Here is a 25,550-nt window from a genome sequence, read left to right on the forward strand (position 1 = left end):
CAACACTTCGTAAAACACGGTCAGCACATGCATCTATGCGCGCGTCTGAACGCGTACTCGGAACTGGAATCCGGCTGCTCTCGTGAAAGGCCTCGAACACCATCGCAATATCCGCCGGGCGCACGAAATTAACAGCTGAAATATTTTGTGAATCAGAAGTATGCGATCGTAATATGAAGCGAGCAATTGTGCTTTCGAGGTGGTGAGACGATCGAAATATGATCGCGCATACGCACGCAAAACATATCAATAAACAGCGAGAACTACCGCAAAAGGTGTCATTGCAGGCGACACAGTCGATATGCACCGTGGCCTAGTCGAAACAAGCGCCTGCATCGCGCAAAACATCGCATGAAGAACCGCGGTCCTTCTAGTCCTTATAAAAATGGCCGCGCGAGCTTCCCGCTACCAAACACCTCTCTGTCGTCTGCTAGCTGCCCGAGCGCTGCCAGCACAAAATCGTCCTGGCGAGTCTGGCCGCCGGCTGGCAGCCCGAAACCGCCCAGCCAGAGAAAAACGAACGCGTTCCGGGCAGCCACCGGAAGTGGGCGGAGCAACCCGAGAAAATCGAGCGCGCTCGGGCAGCCCGCAAGCAACCCGCGGGCTGCCAGAGGCGGATAATCGAAGAAGCCCATTGTCTGGCAACACTATAGTATGACAACACTGGGATAGCAGACGGGGGGTACGTCTCACGAAACACTGCCCCTGGCAGGTGCGTCGTTTGGAACAAAATAACTTTGTTCTTGGATAGCTGGCGTTAATTTAGTGGAATTAAGGTACTGCTTATCGGAAAAAGTGATACTCTTCGTCATCGTGATGTCCCGACAAAGTGTAAGGTATTTATTCGTCTATTTTTTCTTCCAGCTCGAAGCTTGCTAGTCTCTTTTCTTACAACGAAGCCGCAAAGGCCGGCAAAACAGTTCACTGACATACACGCCTCCGAAAGCAACCGTCAGTTGGTAAAGCCTCTGGTGAGTCGTGTCTACCGTGCATGTAACTGCAGAGTCATGACGACGTCATCGCACTGACCTTGTTTTCTTGCAGATAAACAGTCTTCTTCGGGTACCTTATCGCTACTACGCGCTGCTGCTGTTCATGGATTTAAGTAGTGAGTCATTAAACCTCCGAGTCACATTGGTTAGCTCCACTTCCAGGATTGCAGTGCATCGCTGTAGCACCTTACCTTGAAAGTAATTAGAAATGCTGCCGAGATTTATGTGTGTGCCTCTAAATGCGCCCTGAGTGCGGATCGAGGCTGACAAGTGTTTTCGAAAGTTTTTCCAGCTGTGCTTGACGGTAATGCTCTCTGAATGCTATCTTGTGCGTTAATACGGCATTCAGATACATTCGTGAGTCACTGCTGTTTTATTTACATCTCGACCTACGACAGTATTCGCTTCTTATCTGCGGCGCACGCACTGTCATCTTTGAATGCACAGTTCAACCCCATGTGGATGGAATTAATCCGGAGCCCCCCGCTACACCGGCTTTCCTCATGGCTCACGTGCAGATTCGCGACGTTACAGTGCACATACCAGAACCACTGTTTCTTTTTTTTTTTGTTGCGAAATTTTGTGTGGTGGGTTCTGTAGTGACTGTATAATTGGTTCATAGCAGCAGATTGCAAGGCAGACCAATGTAGTATGTGTTGAAACAATGCCCAAACAGAAGATCGGGTTCGAAAAATCGATATTTAATATTGGTGGATGCCAGTAAGTAAATTACTCCCTTAGTATGGATCTTGAATGAATGACATGAATGCGTGCCATATATTGACAGCGCTGTAATAAATTTTGTTTTGTGTTAATGCATTTTATGCAAAAATCTATCAAGTGCCCCATCTCCCAAGCATTCAGTGCAACCTGTTGCACATGATTGTGGTATTATGTGAAGTTTGACGACGCGAGGCTGCATGTGGGCTTTGAGAAAGCCATAGTAGGGGCTCTGGATTAGTTTCGACCACCTGGGGTTCTACCTGCACTGACACTGCACAGCACACAGGCATGCTTGAATTTCACCTCGACCGAAACTTGGCTGCTGTGGCTGGGATTTAACTCCAGGACCTAAGGCTCACAGCGATTCCTTCTGTTAATGTTAAAGCCATCTGTTCTTCCCACAAGCAGAAATATGAGCGAGCAGTCATGTTTAGCTTTGTGCTTGAAACAAAAGGTGGCTTTACCACTAAGGGAAGGTGTCATCCCTGAAGTGTTTGTTGCTGCCTATAACCGTAATTTAAGGTACGGAAGCAAATGAAAGGCGATGCATAATGAAGGGTCAGAGGTTCTGGATGATAGTGTTTGAAGAATGTATACACGCAAAGAATTTGTGGTGTGGTACTAAACAGTGTAAAAATATTATCTAATGCTCATGCAGCCTTGGCCAAAATTTTTTGATTCGCTAGGTATTCCAACTTGTTACCTTGGAAAAGTTGGAACATTTGTTGTATTTTTTAAGCGTTTAGCAAACTACAATGTTGCGCGTATATGCAACGTACCACTCAGTTTCACACAAACACATCTAAGGAGTTTGAACTTTCTTGTGTGCTGTGCATTATTGTGAGCACAACTATCAACATTTGCTTGAATATGAAACTTGCCAATGTTAAGAGGTGGCACACGTGTACAAAGTATACATGCACGAGTCTTTATACTGTCTGCGACCTTGCTCATTAGTTTGTGCTAATTTTCTTTATTTTATGCATGTGTGTGTGTGTGCGAGAAAGATCTCAACGGCAACACAGAATTGCTGCTGGGATTTTTCATAATGTACGTTGCCGTTGCCATGTAGCACACAGTGGTTATTCTTCACTCATTGGTGCAATCTCTTTTCTGCTGTGACTTTATGGTACACTTTGGGGTTTAACCTCTGAAGGTCAAAAGGCCTTATGTTGAGACAAATTTTTTTTGTTCCTTTCCAAAATGGGCCTGATCCTGTGTACATGCTGAATGTTTCCTGTCATCTTTCCCACTCCACATAAACATTAATTCTTCATCCACTTCACTTCACTTTAATACCTTAAAGACTCTCGTTAGAGGGTACTACATAAGGGGTGGGGCACACAGAAATGAAAAACAGAATGAGTAACAGATGAGTTGAAAGTTATACAAATATAAGATTTTCACTGAGCAAGTACACGCGTGATTCTTTCGATGAACAAAGATTGGCATGTGATAGAAGCAAGTTCTCGGGGAAGGCCACTTGGAGGTTGTGACACGTGCTGCTGATGGCCAGTGCAGAGGGAGATGCGTGGTGGGGGTGCGCAGATGTAGGGTTCCTGTCGGAGCTCAGAGTAAAAAAACTTGTGAAACAAACACAAACTAGCAGTGTAGCGGCGATGAGCAAGGGTAGGTAGGCTGGACTGTGATTTGAGGGATGATATGCTGATATCAAAAGAATACGAGGAATGAATGACTCTAGTTGCTCGGTTTTGAACTGCTTCAATGGAATTACAGAGATATGCTTGTTTCGGAGACCAGATGGGAGATGCGTATTCTAATTTTGATCTGACTAATGATTTGTATGTGAGGAGCTTGACACGCTGAGGTGCAGAGCGTAGGTGACGCTTTAAGAATCCCACTGTTCTGTTAGCAGATGATATTCATCCACAGAATTTAGGATTTTCTACTGCAGAAGGTTATAGTCCTTATTCATACTGGTGTTAGTTTAACGAAACATTCCTTAGTCCAGGTCTTTTCTCAAGCCACCGTTGTAGCTCAGTGGTTATGGTGCTCGGCTGCTGACCCAAAAGACGCGGGTTTGATCCTGGCCACGGAGGCCCGTGTACTGTGCAGTGTCATTGCACGTTAAAGGTCTTTAACCCCAGGAGGTTGAAATTTCCGGAGCCCTTCACTACGGCATGCCTCATAGCCTGAGTCGCTTTGGTACGTTAAAATCCCCATAAACCAAAAACCAAACCAAGGTTTTGCCTTGTAGTGGCCCCCTGAGCTCATTCATCGGAGTTTGGCAGTGTGACAAGGATTTCATAGAACCCCCTCAGCCTACTTGTCATTTCCCACCTTTCTCTCTTTCTTCCAGTGAAGGAAAGAAGCCAAGCAACCTGCGAAGGCTGGGCATTGCAGTGCTAGGAAACCATGGAAAAGGAACTGTAAGTTGCAGAAGCTGCAAGATCCTGTGCTAACTGCAGTTGCAACGGTGCACTGAAAGCAACTCTAGCTTAGAAAAGAAAAAAACACATCTTGCAATTGTGTATTGGTGCTAGGTACAACTTGAACAGCAGTTGACAAGAGTAGGCCATGGTCCACAGCGGCCTGTATTACTCTGCAGACCAATCGCAGCAGTAAACGCAATCACCTTTTTGATGTTTGACTGACTGCAGTGGTGCCCTAGTTGTTTGAGGATCCTCCTTGCATGTGGGAGGTGTGGAGTTCGATCCCCAGTGCTGCCGGGTACCCGCCCGATATACAAGCTTTCCAGTTGCCTGGTACTCAGCTTCTTTAGGTTGAAATGCTTGGGAAATGGGCCCTAGACCGCACCTTGAGAAGACAAAAACTCCTTATGCCATGGCGCTGTTTGGCCCTAGATGCCCTTGCACCATAAAAATTCAGTCACTTCAATGTTTGATGATATCAAACAGGAAGCATCAAAATTCGTGGCCTTTAATTTGTTACGGCAGTTGGCGTCTTGTTTAGGCGACAAGAAAAATTTTGGACTACTTTTTTGTTGCGGAGGAATTCTGTGCAGCAGTCTTGAATGTCGGTGAAGGTTCATTGCAGAGTTAAGTTGTATCAGACTATTAATATTTTCTGTGGTGCTGTGTAAGGCTAAGATTGCACTGAGCCCTCTGCCCTGATTGGAGATTTGGGCAAAATTGTTGTGCCCTCATGTATTGCCTGCATGGTCATGCGTACATTCTGTTGCTTCTTTTTCTTCTTTCTTTCAGTCCAGTGCACACGTCATAATTATTCTTTTTTTTTGTAGAAATTCTTTCACATCAGTTTGCAGCCAGCTCCGACACCAGTATACTGTTTTCTTCTACTTTTTTTGAGACATACATTGAGACATCATGTGCTGTTAATTTTAAACGCATGCACAATAGACCCTTTAGAAAATTCACTCTGGCAACTTGGCAGGCATCATCATCAGCAACTTTCGTCGGCGACGGGCGCTATATTTTGGGCACCTTTGGCTGGAAGATGCACAGCTTTAGCGCTCTGCACAGCCTTTGCACTAGTTTCCACCTTGTGGCATGTCTGGTTGCGTTTGTCAAATCGATGGCGGAAAATTTGCAGTGGTCGAGGGGCCCGACTGTCATCCTGGGCATATTTTTGGAAAGGCTTTTGGACTCCTATTGTCCGGCTGCACCTCTCAGCGAAGCTACAAGCCGGTATTACTGCGATCCGTTGACAGGCGGAAAATTTGCAGTGGTCGAGGGACCTGACTGCCATTCCGGGCGGATTTTCGGAAAGGCTTTTGAACTCCTATCTTCCGGCCGCACCTCTCAGCGAAGCTACAAGCCGGTATCACTGCGATCCGTCGACAGTGCGCGTTGCCGTGTCACCCTGCAGGTCGAATCTACTGTCGATAAAGGAGGGCTAACAACACTTGGTCCGGACTCGACTACGAGCAGGCGCGCTGCAGGGCGAAATGCGTGTGGATCCGGATACGGGCGCTCGATCAGCAGTGCCAGTGCGCTAGCCGTCGGTGCAAAATCAGTCGTGTTGTAGTTGTTCACCATCTAGGCCTAGTGACGACTAGGGCGGTCGGGAACCAGCGCGCAGTTCGTCGCCCGGCGTTGCCGCAGGCCATGGAGGAAGGAAAACTAAGGAGAGGCCCTTCGTATTCCCAATGCATTGACAAGAATGTGGCGGAAGTGACGTCAAAATTTAGGCTTAAAAAGTCGGGCCACTTGCAACGTTGTCGTTGTTGCTAAGAAAACTTGGGCCACTAGCAACGGCGTACGGCGTCGTTGCTAGGGGCCCGAGTGTTTCTCGGTGGCGGTGGACGGGCTTTCGGCACGGTGTGTTCGGCCTTGCGCGTTAAAGTCTATGTGCGTGGCGTCGTGACGTTACACACGCATCTAAGATTGCTTTTAAATGCAGCAAATAACCGCTCATTTGATATTTCGTTCGTCAAACTTGGTGTCGTTACGCGGAGCGATCGATGCATTGAAATGAATCTCGCGAAAAGGTGGCACTCCGGAACCGCGCTTCGACACGCAAAGAAGTGTTGATTATTTTGATCAGCGAACTTTCGCACCTCACCAAACAGCACAGAAACATGAAGCCGCTCTCGGCGATGCTGAGCTGCGTTTCGAAGGCCACACGGCGGGTGTACGGTAGCCCGAGGAGGATGGTGAGCTGAGCTATAAGCGGCACGCAATGTCTTTCTTCGCCTGGCGTCGGAAAAGGTTCACCGCACCTGTGCGCCGGTCTGTGTCTAGGTGCGTGTTTGCGGGGAGGGAGGTGTACGAGTGTAGTGGCGAGCGGCGCGGTTTTTTTGATACCCTTCTTTTACGAAGCGCTTGCGAGCCGCGCGCGATCCCCGCCCCGTCGCTCGGTGGAGAAGAAAGATAGTGAGGAGAGCCGAGCCAACTTCCGGTTGCAGATTCACACAACGTGACGTCAGGGCCTCTCCTTAGTTCTTTCCTTCCTCCATGCCGCAGGCGGTGTCGTTGCCGAAAGCTCCACTCTAGCACTGGCATGCTGTCGTTGCTAGAATCTAGCAAGCATCCTTTCTGGTAGCATGGCTGTTTTGTATTTTCTTGTGCGAACATGAAGTAAGCCGAGCCTGCCGGCCGGCCAGCCTGGACCCCGTCTGCCGGCGTCATAAAAACGAGCTGATGTGTGTTCTCGACGTAAATAATAAACCCTGGGATAGGGAAATGAGAAAATATATTATTTTTCTGGGTCATTGGTCAATACCGAGTTGCTGGTAAAAGTGACAACTGTGGTACGAGCGAATTTGTTGTGAGAACCGCCTCGAAGCTGCCGCTGGCCCGACGCTGGGGTCCGGCTCAACTGGCGCCCGCTAGCTCCGCTGCTGAAGGCGCCGTAGAAATTGACCATACTATTATTTTATTGTGAGATGATGCTGTTGACAGCAAAGCGGAGTGAAGAATAGGCCTTCAATTATAGCGCAGGCGACTTCCGAAGCGCCGGCCCCTGCCGCTTCGATGCGAAGCAGCCTATAGGCCTAGCGACGACAACGGCAGATAGGCAGCCGCAGAGCTCTTCGCCCGGAGCGCCCGCGAGTGGTGCCGTTGCCAAAAGCTCGCAACATCAGCTGGCATGCTTTGTCGCCGCTCGAGTATAGCTGGCAGTCTTTCTGATAACAAGGCGATGCCGTTTTTTCTTGCAATATTTGTACACCAAGCCAAGCAGCGCTCAGGCACTGCTGCGCTGCGGCGAAGTGCGACACCGGTTGTGGGCGGAGCTTGGTTAGAGCGGCGCAGCAGTGCTTGCCGCTGCGTGTGTCCCTGCTTGCTGTGGTGTGGCAGTTCGGAAACGGCGACCGGAGCGGCGCGCCGGACGTGTTGCCGGACATGTGTCTCCTGCCTTAGCCAGAGTGCACAGGCCCTGACCGAACGAAAACACACAGCTGCTGCTGCTCACTTCGCCTATGTCGCCGTCGTTTGCTGCATGTTCGCAACGGAGAGAACGACGGCGCTCCTCGCCGCGCCGCATCGTCGTGCTCTTTTTCGCGCGCACGGAACTCTCTATGAATGGACGTGGATGCTTGAATATCCAAAACAAGCGCGTTTGAGCTGCGTTTTGATTTTGTGACGCGCCGAAACAGTCGCCAGCATCGGAATGCATGTCCTCGAGTGCGCCGAAGGTGGCACCTTTATTTTTGTGCTCACTATACAGCGGAGCGGCTACACGGTAGAAGGAACTTTTTGCTGCTCTTTCAATACTTATATCATTTATTTTAATGTGAAAACGAACAGGTCACGGACGAGAAGAAAGAAGCATGCAGCTACTCTATGCGCTCCATGCTCTGGAAACACAGCTTGTTTCCGTGCGCGCCTCTTCGCCGCGCTGGCTGCAGAAAGGCACACAGCAGCATGCCGGCATCGCGACTATAGCTTGGTGCAGAGAGCCAATGTCAAGGAACATGGTTAGGACACAGAAACAAGAAAATTGCGCTTGTTGTGGCTTCGCCGGGCGCCGTACTTTTCAATCTGGCCCGAGCGCATACCAGCAAACGTATGCCCAAGTAATGGCGGAGGCACCGCGGTTTGTGCACCACACACCAGATGGCGCTGAATTTTCTAAAGGGTCTATTGTCACTGCCCTGCGTATTTTTCTTATAGCTGCGCCATGCTATCTATAGGGGGTACCTCTGAAGCATATTTGCAATTACATTAGGTGGGAAGAAAAGAGAAAAGGTTTTGGAAGTGCAGGGGACAAATCCTGCAGCCAGTAGTGCAGACTTCCTGCTGTACTCTTTTGTAGCACGGGCAAAAAAACTGTGCAGCTCACATTTTGCTCCAAAACATATTAAAATTAGTTTTACTGGCATGGGAGTACACCTTTTTATGCATTTCTTTAATGATACTCTGAAAACTCAGTGTTAAGTGTGTGTTTAACTGGGCATGAAGACTGAAGAGCACTACAGTGTCATTGTCAGGGGCTTTCTTTTGATTGCCGTGGTCGTTTCTATTTCAGTACAAGCTTATTTTGTACAAAGAGAAGCAACAACAGGTGGCTGTTGCTGCAACAAATGCACAATTTGCCGTCAGGGTAAGTGGAGCCCTTCATACCCTTCTTAATTGCTACGGAGGTGATAATCTGGGTGGCAAGCCGACTTTTGCTCACTGTTCTCTCCATCGCATTTTAATCTTGAACCAAAGATTCATGTGTACTTCAATGAGACCTTGTATTATGTCTAGCAGATTGAATGTAGTGCATTTGTTGGCTTTTCTACTCAGGCAAGGCTGTATGCACCTCTTTTGGCCTTTCTCTCTGAGCAGTCCCCATGTCACTGGGCCTGTAGGCACAAGCGTAAATAAGGGCAGCAGCTGTAAACCAGGTCGCCATTTAAAAGTTCACAAGGTTTTGCTTGCATCGTTACAGCTTGTGCAAGTTTATAGGAATGTGGGTCAGTTTATGCCATGCTTATTGGCTGAGCAAATATTACACTGCGTTACAGTAAAAGCTCGTTAATTCGACGCTGACGGGACCGCGAAAAATTGTCGAATTATCCGAATGTCGAATTATCGAATGAACAACAAAAAACAATGTTTGCCGCAACAGGACGTATACCTTTAGTTGGCAAGGAAATCTGTAATCACCGTCCGCTTTTTCGAGCGAATTTGAGCGACTACGATAGCTCTAACAGCTGCCAGGTGCTCCGCGGCACACGCGCCGTCAGGGATTTGTTCACAGAAGTCCTCCCGCACGGACAAGGCTTCTGCGGCTTCTTTCACCGTGCACTTCGGCATTTGGTGCAACTGCTCACAATCGTAAATCGTCGTCGTTGTCAGCGCCTGTCACTTCAATTATTTCATCCTCGGTCAGCTGACAGGACACGAAGGCGAGGCGGCGCGCAGGCCCTGCGCGCTACCCACCGGAAAGCAGCGCGGGGAGGAGGTGAAGGGAGCGCTGCTCCCCGCTTATCTGTTTTTTCAACCAGCGTCCGCGGGGACAGCGTTGTTGCTGGGACGCGCGTCTTATCTTTCCTCTGATCTTTTAACTCTCCTCTTATCTGCACGGGGACTGTGGACGGGTGTCTTATCTTTTCTCTATCTTTTTCTCTGATCTTTTAACTCTCCTCTACCTGCACATGGCAGCGGTGGTGGCTGCGCCAGTAGGCAATCCCTTGCGATTTCCTTTCACCCTTCTCTCAGTCGCAACAAAACAGCAACAACAAGTAGCGCAGTAAACACGCTGACAAAGCGCGCATTTACCAAAAAAGGCGCCGTAAATAACCGTGATAGCGACTGCTGCGACACAACAAAGCACAAAAAAAAAAAGACGCCAGCCGCTTCGGCCGCCGCTAACTCGCTTCCTCGGATGGATGGACGGATGGATGGATGATATGACCATAGGGATGGCCTATCAGCCGTACAGTAGCGCCGCTCATGGCAGTGTTTTTTTCTTTTTGCTCTCGGCACACCGGCTTGGCGGGCTGCGGAGTGAAGTCGAATTAACCGACGCACGGCAGAATTTGTTCGAATTAACGAGAGTTTCGCCCCATAGACTCCTATGTATAATTGTAGGGACCTCGCGCGCGCGTCGAATTATCCGATTTGCAGAATTAACGGGGGTCGAATTAACGAGCTTTCACTGTATAAGTAACCTGTATGATGCGAGGAATTATTTTTGGATCTGTGAACATTCACTGCAAACGAGCCTGGGGTTCAATTCAGAAAAGAAAGCAGCAGCAGAGCTGAAAAGTGGGGACAAAGAGACTTAACGCAACTTAGGGGCTGTATTCCGAGGTTTATGGAGGTACAGGACATTTCCAATTTACAGATTGGCAGTTTGTCTCCGCTTCTCTTTCTCAGCACTATTTCATCGCATTTACTTGTCATTCCGTCAGAGTGTATGAAATGTCAGCATTGGCTTGCCTCTTCGTGCAAGAAGGGAGGAGCATACTTTCATGTGTATTGCTGAAGAAAAAAATGATGATGCACTGATACACAATCGGCTAAGCAATGGAAGAGTAGCATATGCATGCAGCACTGGGTACATCCCTGGATGCAAAAAAGTGTCAGCAGCTGAGGAGCTCACTTTAAGGACCCCTCGCATTACTGTTTTGTGTGGGAAAAGGCATGAACTAGTGAGACTCTTCGGAACGGATGCTTTTTCTTTCTTTTTTTTTTTGCATTTCACCAATGCCTATCTGTATATAGGTAGGGCTTTTCAATCCTGGGTTTTATTTTTCTATAATTCAGAGTAAAAATGGGAAAAAAGTTTTTTAGCTTAAATTCATGTAAGTTTCTCAAAACAAAGATTTATAATTCAGGGTTTTTCGAGCAAAGTTTTTGCAGCAAAAGGCAATATATTGAAAGCACTTGTCTTTGTATGGTGCATAAAATGGTCTTTTTGTTATCTTTTGCTCATTGTTTTCATGAGCAATACGGAAGTTAAATTGCACTAAAGAACTGTTTACCTGATCAAATGCTTTTTTTTTCTCATAATGTGCAGTAATTTTTTTTATACACTGCCATCTCTTGCACAGCACTTCCATGTCTGTGCAACACCTGCCTGCCTTTGTGCACTGGGGAAACATTCATTTAGCATCACAGTGGTTGTTTTAAATGCACAGGAGCCTTTGAGCAAGATGTTGCTATCGCAGTGTTGAAACTGCAACATCAATAAAATATGTAGTCAGTATCCATGTCTTTCTCGCTCCTAAAACACACTTGTTGATCTTATCGTGGAATTAAGCCATGTCATGAATAGCAAGTGTTAGAAGAGGGTTAAATCATCAGTCAACTGAAAACACTCCTCTTCAGCACTGGATACATGCTAATTTTTGCTGGGCATCTTCCTTCTCTAGAAGGCGATTATCGGGTAGAAATTGGGTTTAACCTGATCTTTAAGAAATATGCTTGGGGTGCAAGAATCACATGAAACCATATTTTACCGGAAAATAAAGGGCCCTATATATGGAGCTTAACGGGTGACACTTGCATATTGTGACATATTGGAAACCACTGAAGAGTTATCATCCCTTAGTGTCATTGTCTTGCACAGATGCATGCAAATGAGGCTTAGAACATAAGGAACATGACTGCCCAGCAAAGCGGAAAGTTGGGCAAGTTGGATAACGTTCATGATGTAAAAAATAGCGCACAGGGAACACACGGGACGGAAAGTAAACGTAGCGCTTGTCTGCGTCGTTTACTTTCCGTCCCGTGTGTTCCCTGTGCGCTATTTTTTACATCATGAACATGACTGCTTTTGGTTTGTTGTGGTTTTATTGCTTTGGTGCATTGAAGTTGGGCTAAGCAGAGTTTAAAAAAAAAGAGAGTAGTTTTGTGTGTGGAAGTTCATTAGTTGGGCAACTGAAATTCAACTTCAGTTTCAGACATGCCAGTCACACTTGGCGTGTTTACGACAGTGCAAAAACATGCGGACAAAGAAGAAAGGGCAGGACAACGGGATGCTCTGTATAGTCTAGCGGGACTAACCAACTCACCCAGTCTTGCCTGTTCTTCTGTATTTGTTGTCATTTGCACTGTTGTAGCTATGCTTCCATCCTTTAGGCTCAAATAATTTTTGCACCAGTGGTAAAGGTTGTTGTGTTTTGGTGCAGTTTGTACAGGAGTTCCTTTGATAAATTGATGTATTTTGGTGTTTTTATCCAAGTTGCATTTTTTTTGTTCACTACTTGGTACTAATGGGCACAGCTTTTTTCTTGCTTCATGTGTGGCAACAGCTCCTGGGGAACAACTTTCTGAACTTTGCCAATGAGGCGCTGCAATTGGTCTGTGAAGTTTGACAATGAAGAAGGATTCATCAATTTTCTAAAGCAGGTTGCATCTCCTATCAACTCTTGAAGACTCTTAGACTTAGTATAGAAAGACAGAGCATCTGGCACCTTTCCTGACAGATTTGGAAGGTTTTCATTTATCTTTTTCAGACAAGTCCTTGCTGCTCCGGTTTAGTTGTGTATTATGCCGCTCTCTATTTTAGTGAAGAATGTATATAGTTTTTGCCTTTGGTCGACGTACTGTCTCCTGTGAAGAGACTTTGATTGAGGGTTTAGATTTTTTTGCTTGTTGGGAGCTGTGACGGTGATTGTTGTTGGTTAAAATAAGCGTGTGGCATGCACGCAACAAGGAGGAAGTTCTCGTAGTGCTGAACCAAGTGCATTTTGTGAAAGTGGTCAGAACATGCGGTCCCAATCCTCTCCTGCATTGCTGGTGGGCTTAACTTTTCTTCCACTCCCATTTCAGGCTGTTGTAGCAAAGGCCCTGAGTCTTGGTGGTAGCCTTACCGAACTCGGCTACTGCATCTGCCAGGACTTGGTGGTTCCCGGGGAAGGTGATGGCGACAGCCTTGTGCGTGGCAGCTCAGCACTCATTGAATACACTGCTTGGCTCATAACTAGTGAACACAGCCTGAAAAAGGCGAGTGTACTGACATTTTCTTGTACTGTAGTAGATAGCCAGATGGCAGGTATTGAACTTTTTAAGTGATCTTTAAGCGCAAAAGTGATTCTGAATTTAAAGGCCACCTTTCTACAATATCAGTTGTGCAGATGTCTGCAAAGATAATGTTTTGTAACGTAATTTTCATGTATGTGCGGCAGCTTACTACCCGCTTTCCTTCACTATGAGCGACGGTGCATAGTGATGACCAGAGTTGTAAGCTGTAAGAGATAACAGCACTCACAGTTTCTGTAGTAAAACTTCAGGTAAAGGCCCTGTGGCTAGAGGGCCTTCAAGTGAGGCCCTCCAGCCAATAGCGTCGGCCGGTTGTCATGACGCTGCGGTTAATCCCATTTCACTGAGGCACCTGCCATTCATTGGCGATTTCACTCTAGGGGATCAACTGTGATGTCATGAGAACCAGTCGATGCCATTGACTGGAGGACCTCCTTTGAAGGGCATTCGCTGCTGCATTCTTGAGTTGTATCCAACTATGGGCACATTTTTTAGTTTGTACATAGTGCAATTCTTTTTCTGGTGGTGTTTGAATGAGAGTACAAATAACAAACCATGAAAAGGGCAAAAAAAATGCCTTCATTAATGTTTTCAGTCTGCATGCTTTTTGGAATGTATTTTACGGGTAGCCTTGCATTTGAGTTCTACATGGCTGCTGTTGATTGAAACAAGCAAGGCTGCAAAGCAAGGTGGTGAGTGGAAAGAGCCTGGCTTTGCTCCTTTATTATGCTAGCCTGTAGCTTTCCTTTATTTCATTTAATACGGTTTTTGGGGTGATTCGATTTTCTTTTGTTCGTTTGTTGTAAGCAAGCCTAGTTCAAGCTTCTCATGATGCATGGTTGCCCTTTTTTGCTTCTTTCTGTAATGTGCTGTGACGTCACAGATGCACAGGTGATCATGCTTGGTGTCATGTATTTAGTCACTGCAATAGGCAAGACACTCACCCTTATCCCTGAGATCATCAATTGGAAAAACACCTCTCCTTGCCAAATAAGTGCTGAAATAATTGCAGGAGACATCATTATTTGATTGCACTGAACTAATGAGATGCTTACAAATTGATTTTGAGTTCATAAACCTTTTGGATGGTCTAAAAGTGGTCTCCATTGCAATTTCGTTTTCTGTTCAAGTGTAAAGAGTTTTGCCAATATGTGCGAGTGTTCACTTTTCAGATCGTTTTACAAAGCACATAGCCTGTCTATGGAGGCCTGTACTGCTTCCCTCGCATCAGTATCGAAATATTTTTTTCAGACATGGCTGACGTCAGTAAAGAATGCGACATCAAGGGCAAAAACTTTTTTTTTTTTCGTAAAAAGTAATAAGCATAGAGAGAACTCTCAAGGGAACCTTTCTTTGAAACTTGGGAGAGATCGCCTGAAAAGCATGGTCCCAAAAAAAAACCTTAAAAGTGTCCGTTTTTAGCAGGATGCATTGTTGGGCAAGTTGGTTCGTGTTGAGTAAGGCAAGATGGGCTGAGCGTAAGGACGTCCACGAGAGAGGCAACACGGGACAAGCACACTCCCTCGTTAGTCCTGTTTTGTCTCTCTTCTGAGCGTCCCTTGTGCGTAACCCATCTTTCCATACTTGTCAATTTTTTAGCCTAGTTATGTATTTGAGCTTCTTTCCTTACCTTCACCCTTGATTTTCGTCAAGCTCAGAGGGAAATGCCTTCTACCATGGACACACTGTCTTCTTGTACATAGAGGTGTGTTATTGCATTCATTTCATTCTCCAATTGAAGCAAGCTAATCTATCAGTTACTGTCATATTCCCTGCATTGTAGCACACATGCATGCCTCACTTCTGTGCTGTTTTTCTGGTTGTGATGCCTCAGCAACTAATCCTTAAAGGTGCACTGAAGAGGAATCTGAACTAGTCTTTTTGCCGCGGGAACTCGATCTACACGTTCCTAGCATTCTTAGAAACTGCGACTTATTGCCCGGTGGGGCCGATTTCCCTAATTAAATGGAATTAACGTCCGGCTCCCGCCTTTATTTTTTGAATTCTGCCTCGTACGATGGGCGGAGTCGACCGACGCGGGGAGTGCCTTTCACCCAGTCCCGCGGCGGCTTCCCGCCCTGCCATCGGCGGAGTAATACGTAGTAGTCCGTAGAAGCAAATAGTCCGCGCGTATTTTTATTTCTGCGGGCTTATTTTGAGGTTATATTATCTGCAAATGAAACTATTTATTCACGGAAACCTAAAAAACAAAATGAAGCGAAAGCAACGCCTCCACGGAGCTGGCTGAAAGGCACTCCCCGCGTCGGTCGACTCCGCCCACCGTACGAGGCAGAATTAAAAAAAAAAGGCGGGAGCCGGACGTTAATTCGATTTAATTAGGGAAATCGGCCACACAGGGCAATAAATCGGGGTTTCTAAGAATGCTCGGAACGTGTAGATCGAGTTCCCGCGGCAAAAAGACGAGTTCAGATTTCTCTTCAGTGCACCTTTAAGAAGTGCCACTTTTCACCAGAAATTGCTTCTGGCACTAGTGAGACTGACCCTCAAGGAGACAAGTACTTGGCTGTCTCAGATTAATTTGCTAGCCTTGCATATCACATGCAAAAGTGATAGGAGGGTGAATAGTAGTGATTTCACTCTCTGCTTTTGCAGGCGTTTTTTACTCTTGAAATGCGTTCTAGGACTCTTTTGAAAAGTGAACATTATTAGATGATGAGACCTTCAGAAACATTCATGCTTGCAATTTAAGGGCTGAGTAGAGGGGACTGAGGTTTTACCTTTAATGTTTTATGTTCATCTGGAGCATCCCCGATGTAAACATTTGTTGTGGGCATGAGGTTTGTTATTATAAACAAACATAGCAAAAGAGGAGAGAAAGTTGAACTGTCAAAAGGCATTCCGTGGTAACTTTTTTTCATGAACATATGAATGGCAGCCAAGTTATTGTGCAGCTTCAGTCATAAAGCCAGGAAGTGGCTGGGATCACTGCAATGCCATGTACAGTCGAACCCGGATATATCGAATTCGAAGGGGATTGGAAAATAGTTGGATATAGCGAAAATTCGATATACAGATCTAGGCTAAAACTGCACTCCCGATCATAACAAATTGTGGCTTACCGTTTGGAACAGCCGCGAATCACATAGTATGGGCACGCAATGTGAAAGCGCTTTATTTCACGGAAAAAAATCACTAATTTTGGGCTGCTTTTTCCCCTGGGAAACGAAGTTCAAAACACTGGCCTCGATCTTCTCGAGACTGTCCAGGTGCGAGAGCACAGTGCCTTCCATTTCGCCGCGACAGCGCCGAATCAGGCTAACGCTGACGGCAGTTCAGTGGCTGCGCACGGACGCGTTTCTTCGACAACACAGTTGCCCTCGTCGTCGCTGGAGTCTGCGTCTTGAACGCCAGTTACCGCTTGAAGTTCGCTGTCAGCGTTAAAGTCCCACTTCGGACGGAACGGCGTCGAGAAAATTGGACAAGTCGCGAAACGCGTCGTCCAAGCACTCATCGTCATCTAAATCTTCCGGACATTCATCTCCGGCCACTTCAAGGCCTGCTTCACGTCATGCGTTGAAACACAGGCACACACAAAAAAATAAAACACGTGAGGCGCAGATGGAGCGATAAGAGCGAAGCCTATGCGAGCGGCAGTCAACGAGGCTGCGAAGGAACGACGGAGGGAAAAGAAAGAGCAGGGAGAAAGATCGGCGCTCTGGGCTTCGTTTTTTTTTTTTTTTCTGAGCTCTCTCTTTTCCCCAGACCCACGAAGTGCCCACGAGTGACCGTTTTCTCTCTCTCTCTTTCCCCAAGAAGCGTGGCTTAGAACCGTTGGCGCGCGTCTCCATGCCGCGCTCTCTCTTCGCTGAGCTCCAATGACCTTGACGGAGCACATGCCGGCGGTACAGGAGGAGCGGGAAAGCTCGCGCCGGTGGGGCGCAAAAACGGGGAACAAAAAAAAAAAAGGGCCCTGCGCCTGCTGACTGACTGCAGAAATGTTCTCTGCTGAGGCGGCTGAGGACTGGACAGGAATGTCTTTGGGGAAAGCGCGCCTTCCAGGGGCGCGGCGCGTCGTTTGATATATCCAATGTCCGGCGAAAATGGAATTCGATATACAACGCAACTGTCCTATACTTTTACATAGTATTTTCAAGGGGGTAATCTGTGTGTTCGATATAGCCAATAATTCGAAATATGCGGGTTCGATATATCCGGGTTCGACTGTAGTCGTGTGCTTGCTCTGTGCTTGCTCTGATCGCTGGGGTTTCAGCCAGGTAGCTTTCACAACTGATTGTACTTTAATATTTAAATGTGGAGATCTGACTTCTTCACATCTGATTACTGCTAGTGCACTCAGTGTCGATTCTCGGGACAAATGGTGTGGAACATTTTTTTTTGTGTGGGGTGTTTTCAGGCTAATAACATGAAGTTATGAATGATTTGTTATTGCTTTCAGGTCTTTGACACAACTGACAGTGATGAGCCTCGAAAAATTAGAATTGGAAGAGGAAAACATGTGAAGGTATTTATCATGATTCTTTTTTTTTTCAACTGCTGCTTTCTGTGTAACCTTTGAATGAATTTGATTTCTCAGCCCGTCTCACACAGTACCGTATTAATGCGCATAAGGGCCGTACTTTTTTTTTAGTTTCAAGGGCCAATTTTTGGGATGCAACCGATGTGCACGCTGTGCAAAAAAAAAAAATAAGAAAAAGCTCACCAATCGGGGAATGAGTGGCATTTATTCTACGTACATTCATCACTTGCGGAGTCTTTGGACTCTGAGCTGGTGCTGTGCTCTGGTGCATGCTCATCCCACAAGAAGTCTTGCAGCATGTCCGTTGTCAAAGCATAGCCGTTGTTCTGCACTTCCATCTCATAGCAGAGCAGCTTGCCGCGGAAAGTGCGCTTTTTGCAGGTTGTGTTCCTCAGTGCATCTTTTTGGTTGCACCCTCGTCGGAAGCATTTCTCATCCACGTCAGATTTCCTGCCCGCATCACGCTTGCCATGTTCAAGAGCAAACTCCCAGCCGTGTAGCATTTAAGGTGTTTTCCAATCGTGCTAAAATTGCAGCGCTTGGCGGCAGCACACGAAAGTCACAACTGCAGTGAACTACCACGCTACCGCAACTCCCGTGCCTTTGACAGTCACAAAAAGCTGGAGCTGGTGATACTGATGCCGGTATGCATAGCGGGAGCTTGCAGGGGAGGAAAAAGTTAATGAAAAAGATGGTGATGACCAGCAGCCTCTGACGCCATTCATGGGCGACACCTGGAACGTCCTGTGCGCTTGCATTATATTCACGCGTGAGTAGTGGAAAGTTTAGGTGTGGTGCTTACATGGATCTTTTTTTTTTCAACATTTTCTTCGGGAAAACAGGGTGCGGCCCTTACATGTGTTTATGCGGTATTATGAAAATAGTTAAGGACAAATAATTTAACATGCCTTTGCACCCTGGGGAAAAATAACATTTTTTCATCCTTTATCCTTGCTTAGCATTGTCAGCTAATGCCATGGGCGTCCGGAAGGGGGGGCAAGGGGGGGTGGTTGCCCCCCCTTGGAATTACGGATATTATTTATGCACTAGTAGAAAACAACTACATAGCTGCAGCCTCCCCCATAACCGGCCATCGGGTGCACCCCCCTGGAAAAAGTTCTGCGGACGCCCTTGGCTAATGCTGCTTTTAATCCATATTTCTGTCTCCTATGCCATTTCTGATGCCTTGCTGGTGTTTGGCACATGATGGCCTCAATTTTGGCCATGCTATTAATCCTGGGCTGCTGCTACCATACGGTCGGTCCCAGATTGAAGCAGTTTGGTGTATTCATAACTCAGTATTAAAATATGCCAGTAGATCAGGTTATCTGTAGCCTTGAAGCAAGAATCTGGTGAATGCACACTAGCAGCATGCTCGTAGCGCGCTGCTTGCAGAGTGTCATGAAGGTTTGCCGGCTTCGCATGAAAGCCACGGTGAACAGAGCTTTGGAGCTAGTCACCGCTCCTCATAGAACTGCTATTCTTGGTTTAAAGTGGCCGAAACGAGACAGAAGACGACAGGACAATCCTCCACTCACAACTAATTTTATGAATTCAATAGAAGTAACGCCAACCAAAAAGTTGTTGTTTAATATGAAGACGACGTTTCGGCTTCCATACGGAAGCCTTGATCACTAGGCGGAAAGCCCAAAGCACATTGCTTAAGTACGCTGCAGTAATTGCCCCAAGCATCTTGCGTACGTAGGTGGGAGATTGCCTGCGTTGTGGTTAAGGGTTTTTTCTGTTGTTGTTTGGATTGTTAGGGATTCCAGATATCGATGTGACAACCAATTCTTTTCTCTTGCGATGACTGAAGCTTCTTCCCAGGCTATTCTTCTAATTAAATTCATGAATCTTCTACCCGACCAGACGAGTTTTCGGCGAACGTTAGATTTCACAAGTAATTTTATTGTACCAGACTTGATGTACTATCGGGGACAAAAGTTTGCGGGGCACGAGTTCTTGGAAAAATGTTTATTGTAGCTCCACCTCGCTACCCAGTCACCTGAAGGCCTTTAATACCTTCATACAGTATCATCTTTAAACTTGGGAAAAAACCCACCTAGGCGCAAATGATTTTACGACACAAAAAGAGACGAGGAGACAACGGACAGGCGCCAACTAATGGTGCCTGTCCGTTGTCTCCTCCTCTCTTTTTGTGTCCTTGTGAAATCATTTGGGCCTAGGTGGGTTTTTTCCCAAGTTTAAAGATGAATATCCAACTAGCCCGTTAACATGCCTTACTGATACAGTATCAGGCGACTGGATAGCGAGGTGGAGTACAATAAACATTTTTCCAAGAACTTGCATCCCGGAAACTCTTGTTCCCGATAGTACATGTATAGCTTCTGCTTTTATATGTGCAGTGAACACCCCTTCATGCATAAAAAAATAATGCAAAATTAAGTATGAAAAAAATTGCTCTGAACTACGTACAGCGAAATTAAAATTTGTCTAGTGCACAAGATGCCTTCTTGATAATAAAACATTTCCATCATTTCCTGGAACATCTTTTTCTTGCTTCTGTCGAGAATTCGTATGCCAGTAAAGTATGGCTCACGGGTGCAGGAAGTGCACGACTTATAATGTGCTTTGACAAATGCCCATCTTGCTTTATGTTGCTTGTGTCTATATTGTACTGTTTTTGTTCGGTTCTTATTTGTGTGAGCAGTTTACTTGCTGGAGTTGTCCTCCTGGTGGTATGAGCAGTGTCCTCATTGTGTGTCAGTCACGTGAGCATTTTTCTACCTGAAGATTCTCTCTGTTCACTCACTCTTTGATGCTGCAGGGACTGGAGGAGGGCCTTCTTGGCTGCAGGAAGAATTCTCGCAAACTCCTTGTACTGCCACCCTCCTTTGGACATGGCTCAAAAGGCTTGGGCACCACAGTTGCACCAAACCCTGTTCTGGTGTACGATGTCTCAGTCATCCCCGTCAGCAGGGTGGGCCATTTTTGCCTCTGTGGTCAGCGCATGCTTGTGCTTGTTGTATTCTCAAATCCACACCAATCAAACCATGTAATGTCTCCCTAGCTTACTTGGCTCTTCTGGTTGTATATACCTCCTGCTTTTGATCCATCTGTGTTCATATAGTTTTGTAATCATTGGCTGCAGTGCATGTTCCAGCACCCCTCTGAGTTTGGAGTAGCAGTGAAAACTTATTAGGACAATACTGTTTGCTGTGTCCAAACATAATTTTCCTAAGACACTTCTTTAGAGCACAACATATTAAAGGCCGCCGCGGTGTCTCAGTGGTTATGGTGCTCGGCTTCTGACCCGAAAGACGCGGGTTCGATCTCGGCCGCGGCGGTTGAATTTCTTTGGAGGAGAAATTCTAGAGGCCTGTGTACTGTGCGATGTCAGTGCACATTAAAGAACCCCAGGTGGTCGAAATTTCGGGAGCCCTCCACTACGGTGTCTCTCATAGCCTTAGTCGCTTTGGGACGTTAAACCCCATAAACCAAACCAAACCAAACAACATATTAAAAATTCAGAGTTGTAGGCCCACCAAGATGCATACAGTTAATCCTGGGTATGACGAAGTTGAAAAAAGTGAGATTTTTCGTTACATCCAGCTTTTCGTTGCATGCAGTTTTTGCAAATATACCCGAAAGGGCAGCGCAGAATGGAAACCAAATTAAGAAATAAATGTGGGTAAAATCACCTTGAAAATGTTTACCAGAAACCCAATTATTCGATGTCTGGTAGCGCATCTGCCGCAGCAGCTGCCACCGCCTCCGCCACGGCTTGCGCAGTGCTGCTACGAGAGAGGGGTTGGAAGAGGCAGGGGCAGCGCGGCCGAGCTAGAGGAGAGCGTGCGCAGTGGTGTCGCTGCTGTAGACTGGCCTGCGGCCGCAGAGGCGCGGCTCCATACTCTTGTTCCTGCATGTTCCCTCTTTTGTTCTGGCCACCGCTGTTGCCCCAGGAAACGGACTCTTCGCCTTGCGTCGCTGGTGCTCTCCGCCATCTGCACTCTGCAATCCCGACGCGCAAGAGCTATCTGCGCCGGAATTACGCAAGCACCGCGCAGCGGCAATGGGCGCACCCTGCTCATGCCGTTTCGGTTTTGCTATGTCCTGTCATTTTTCGCTGCTTTTGAGCATGCACTCTTGTAGTGCCACACGGTATGGCGTTTCAAAGGCGAAAGCAATGGAGATGCAGTGACGGACGCATTGTCTCAACTGCGGTCGCTCGTTGCGATCGTTGACGCTCCTCTCGCTTTACTTTTCAGCCAAATTTCGTAACTCAGCGCAAGCTAACAGATAGTCGTCCTAGCGAGTTCGTTACATCAAGGTCAAGTGCTGCTAGGCGTTTGTTACATGGAGGTCTCAAATACACGCACTTCAATTGGGGTGGCGTTGGGGAATTGAAAAACTTCATTATATTGAGGAATTCGCTATATGGAGGTTTGTTACATCCAGGTTTAACTGTGTTGCTTATTGCAAGACGCATATGATTGCACCAGTATGCTTGCACACGAGCATTGCCTGTCTCCTAATATCTGCAGGGCTGTGGGCGCACATCAAATGTGGCAGTGGTTATAAATTCCAAGTTCATATTTTATTTACTTTTGTGACTGCACTCGTCAGAGCTCTGGTTCATTTTGTGAATGCCCTACAACTCGTATTGCCATTGAATACTCCACCTCTGAATGAAAGATTTGCTGTTTCCTGCAGTGTCTTGATAGGCTCATTTTGTTTTTTGCTGACAAAGTGTACTCTTGTTAGTTCATACTCACTCATTTGGACTGACCCTTTGTTCCTGTCAGCCTTAAGTATTGGGTCTTGTCAATGTTTAATGTAATAAGGACTTTCCTTAATTCAAACTCGCCAAACTCTGATGAGCATTTTTGGTCCCCTTTGAGTTGGAAACATCAGTAGCCAGGTGTACTACAGAAGCAAAGCCGAAAGTTGGGCAAGTTGTATGACGTTCATGATGTAGTAATAGCGCAAAAGGAACATGGGGGACGGAAAGGAAACAGCGCGGACAAACACTGCGTTGTTTCCTTTCTGTCCCTCATGATCCTTTTGCGCTATTTGTGCATCGTGTACTACAGAGCCAGATGCTGGCTTTGTATCAGGATTATACTGGAATAAAAAATGGACCAGATGGGTTTTTGTTACACTATGTGTGATCAAACAATAAAGCACCCACAGAATGAACATCAGCCAAAGCCTTCTCATAATGATGCGCAGGTGCGATCAAATTAATATGGAGCATGCTTCGGCATTTGAACTTTTCTTGCAAGTTCTGTATATACAGTAGAATCTTGATGTTATAAATCTCACGAGGTTGTGAAAAATATTCGTATCATCCAGAATCCATAAGCATGGGAAATACATTAAAGGGACACTGAGGAGAAATTGAAGTTGGCTTGTATCGACAGAATACCAGCTCCTGATTACAAAAACGCCACTCATACTGACAACAAAGCTTTTGTAACGTAGAAAAGAGCAAGAACCAAAATACAGGTATCGCCGCCACAGGCCAAACTCGCAAGTACAAGCGTGATGACGTCATAGGACAAAACAGTGTTGCTAGAACCAACACTAGGACACGAGAAGCCACGAATCACTGAGGCGCAGCCAATGCATGCGCAAATCTTCTTGACGTCGCCAGATGGCGCCACATACCCGGCAGCTACGCGCGCCCCTGCCGCATCGGGACCAATCAGTGCCTGCTCGCCGGCGGTAGGCGGGCTCCCGGTATTCTGTTAACGGTAACAAGGTACACGGTATGCTAAAGGTGTCTATTTGCGAGAACTTCGTTGACGACTTCGAGAACGGGATCATCGTAACGCTGGCAAAACGCTGATGCAAACGTAAACGAAGCGACGGTAGTGACGACCGCAATAGCCGATGGATGCCTTCAACGTGCGGCCGGTGGTAGCTTTCTTTTCGGCTGCTGCTAGGCCGCACTGCTGGCTGTCAGAAATCACGGAGTCTGCGTTACGTCATGTGTACGTCATGTTTCACGTCACTTAGTCCTGTGTCGTCATAGGAGAATTCCAAGTTTGAATCAGAGCGGCGGGAAAAACTTTTTCAACTTCGAATCCAAATTTCTTAGAAATAAATGCATCTTTCGCTGCCGGCCAAGTGGCAACAAAGCCATGAAATGCCGAACTATCGGATTTTGCTTTTAAAAAAATATTAATAGAGGTCTCCTCACTGTCCCTTTAACGCAGATCTTTTCACGGCTGACTAGATTTATTTATGGCTGCACATGACTGCTTAGTACTCGCAGTGCGTACCGCACCACTGGCGCTCACAGAATCAGAGGTGTGAGAGGCCACAGTGAATGCTCGCTGGTGTGATTGCAGCAACTCATTCCTATCATCGATATTGCACAGGAGGACTTTTGGAACATTTGGAATTCTGCCCATTGCACACAGTGCGTTTTGACCAGGGAATCTTGCACATTAGTGTCACCTATGATCTTATCATGAAGATTGCACGCTAGAAAACATGACGGTTTCTTGGGGTTATATGTGAGCACATGAGTGGCATTTGCTAGCGTATTTACCAGACGCCTCCTAATTTTCGCCGCTTGATTAGTTTGATCGCCAAAGCATGCTCAGTGTTGTTTTGGTTGCGACTGTACTATTGCACGCAGTATGACTTGCAACACACACATCAGGTGGTACGAGCTGATAACACGAAGCACTGCGAGTTGGGCACTCCTGCAAAGTTCTGCATATGGCTGCCGAGCAGCATGCCCGGTACTGTGCAACGCAGCGTATTCATTTTCTGTCAAACACAAACCAGAGCGTTGCAGGTAATTCTGACCATGACTGTACATTGATAGTACACATTGAAAGTTGGCGACTCTTTTTAGTGCCCACCACAGTGGATGAGAGGTTGATATTTTGCTACTGCACACAGTGCCACATGTATGGTACTTAGCCATGGCAGCCACATTTGAATGGAGGCAAAACACAAACACCGATGCGTATATGAACATTTTAGAGCATATTGGACTACTGCAGGTGCTCAAAATTTACCTTGAGTGTTTGTACGGCATCCTTCCTAGCCCGTGTGCAACCTTGAGATGCAGAATTTAGCAGAGTTTGGTTTGGTTTATGGGGTTTAACGTCCCAAAGCGACTAAGGCTATGAGAGACGCCGTAGTGGAGGGCTCCGGAAATTTCGACCACCTGGGGTTCTTTAACGTGCACTGACATCGCACAGTACACGGGCCTCTAGAATTTCTCCTCCAAAGAAATTCCAGCCGCCGCGGCCGGGATCGAACCCGCGTCTTTCGGGTCAGCAGCCGAGCACCATAACCGCTGAGCCACCGCGGCGGCTTTTTAGCAGAGTTTGACCATCTCTAACATTGCTGCAACTCAACCTGATGGCATGGCAGCATTGTTGCTGAGGAAATAGCACTGTTATCAGTGACATGGATCATTTGCTGTGGCCCTCTTTTGGATTGCTTCATCAATGTTGGCATACTCTGCAGTTCTCTTGAAGGGACTAGGAAATGCCTTCGAAGACTGCTGGTAATTGTCTCTCTGTTTTATTCAAATGCAGCCCAAGTCGGGAGCCAAGGACAGCACCCCGCGATCGTCCACTCCTGTCTCTGTTGCAGCTGTGGACACTGACAAAAGAGAAGCAAGGAGCTCTTCACATGGGTTAGCTGTGCATATCTTTCGTACTTAATCATGTGTACTTAAGGGGATGATAACCCTTTCGTTCAGTTGTGCCAACCTGTGACCCTTTCTGTGCATCATACAGATGGCGTAGTTGGTGCTGTGGTGAGGGACAAACTCATCCCCCCACACCGGCTCGGCCATTTCATCCTCTGTGGTCTGGATGAGTGAAAACCTGACGTTGTGGCAGAGGTTGTCTCCCGTGTGCAACTTACACTGGAGTGGCCAGCAGGCTAGTTCTGTGAGGCAGTTCGTTGACTTTACATTAAGATCCTAAAGTGTAATGACCTGTGAAAGACAAAGGAAGGAAGGGTAGTTGAACACAGGAA

At 46.7% G+C, this 25,550-nt stretch overlaps 1 protein-coding gene and 1 long non-coding RNA gene across 2 annotated transcripts in view; both read left to right on the forward strand.

Annotated features, from left to right (window-relative positions):
- Positions 1 to 25,549, forward strand: part of LOC149355992 (FK506-binding protein 15-like) — a 282,100-nt gene extending 256,551 nt beyond the window's left edge. The window contains exons 17-19 of the mRNA XM_089584064.1: positions 20,372 to 20,517; positions 25,103 to 25,203; positions 25,307 to 25,549. Of these exons, the coding sequence (XP_089440190.1) occupies positions 20,372 to 20,517; positions 25,103 to 25,203; positions 25,307 to 25,392 (333 nt within the window). The 3' untranslated portion in view covers positions 25,393 to 25,549. The remainder of the gene's footprint in view (positions 1 to 20,371; positions 20,518 to 25,102; positions 25,204 to 25,306) is intronic.
- Positions 640 to 4,105, forward strand: LOC149355998 (uncharacterized). The gene is made up of 4 exons (XR_016291610.1): positions 640 to 776; positions 865 to 971; positions 1,045 to 1,108; positions 4,036 to 4,105. It is a non-coding gene; the product is annotated as an uncharacterized LOC149355998 (long non-coding RNA).
- Position 25,550: the final 1 nt, after the last annotated feature.

The sequence above is a fragment of the Amblyomma mixtum genome, chromosome 3 (assembly GCF_055824585.1).
Source record: "Amblyomma mixtum isolate Tamu chromosome 3, ASM5582458v1, whole genome shotgun sequence".
NCBI lineage: Eukaryota > Metazoa > Arthropoda > Arachnida > Ixodida > Ixodidae > Amblyomma > Amblyomma mixtum.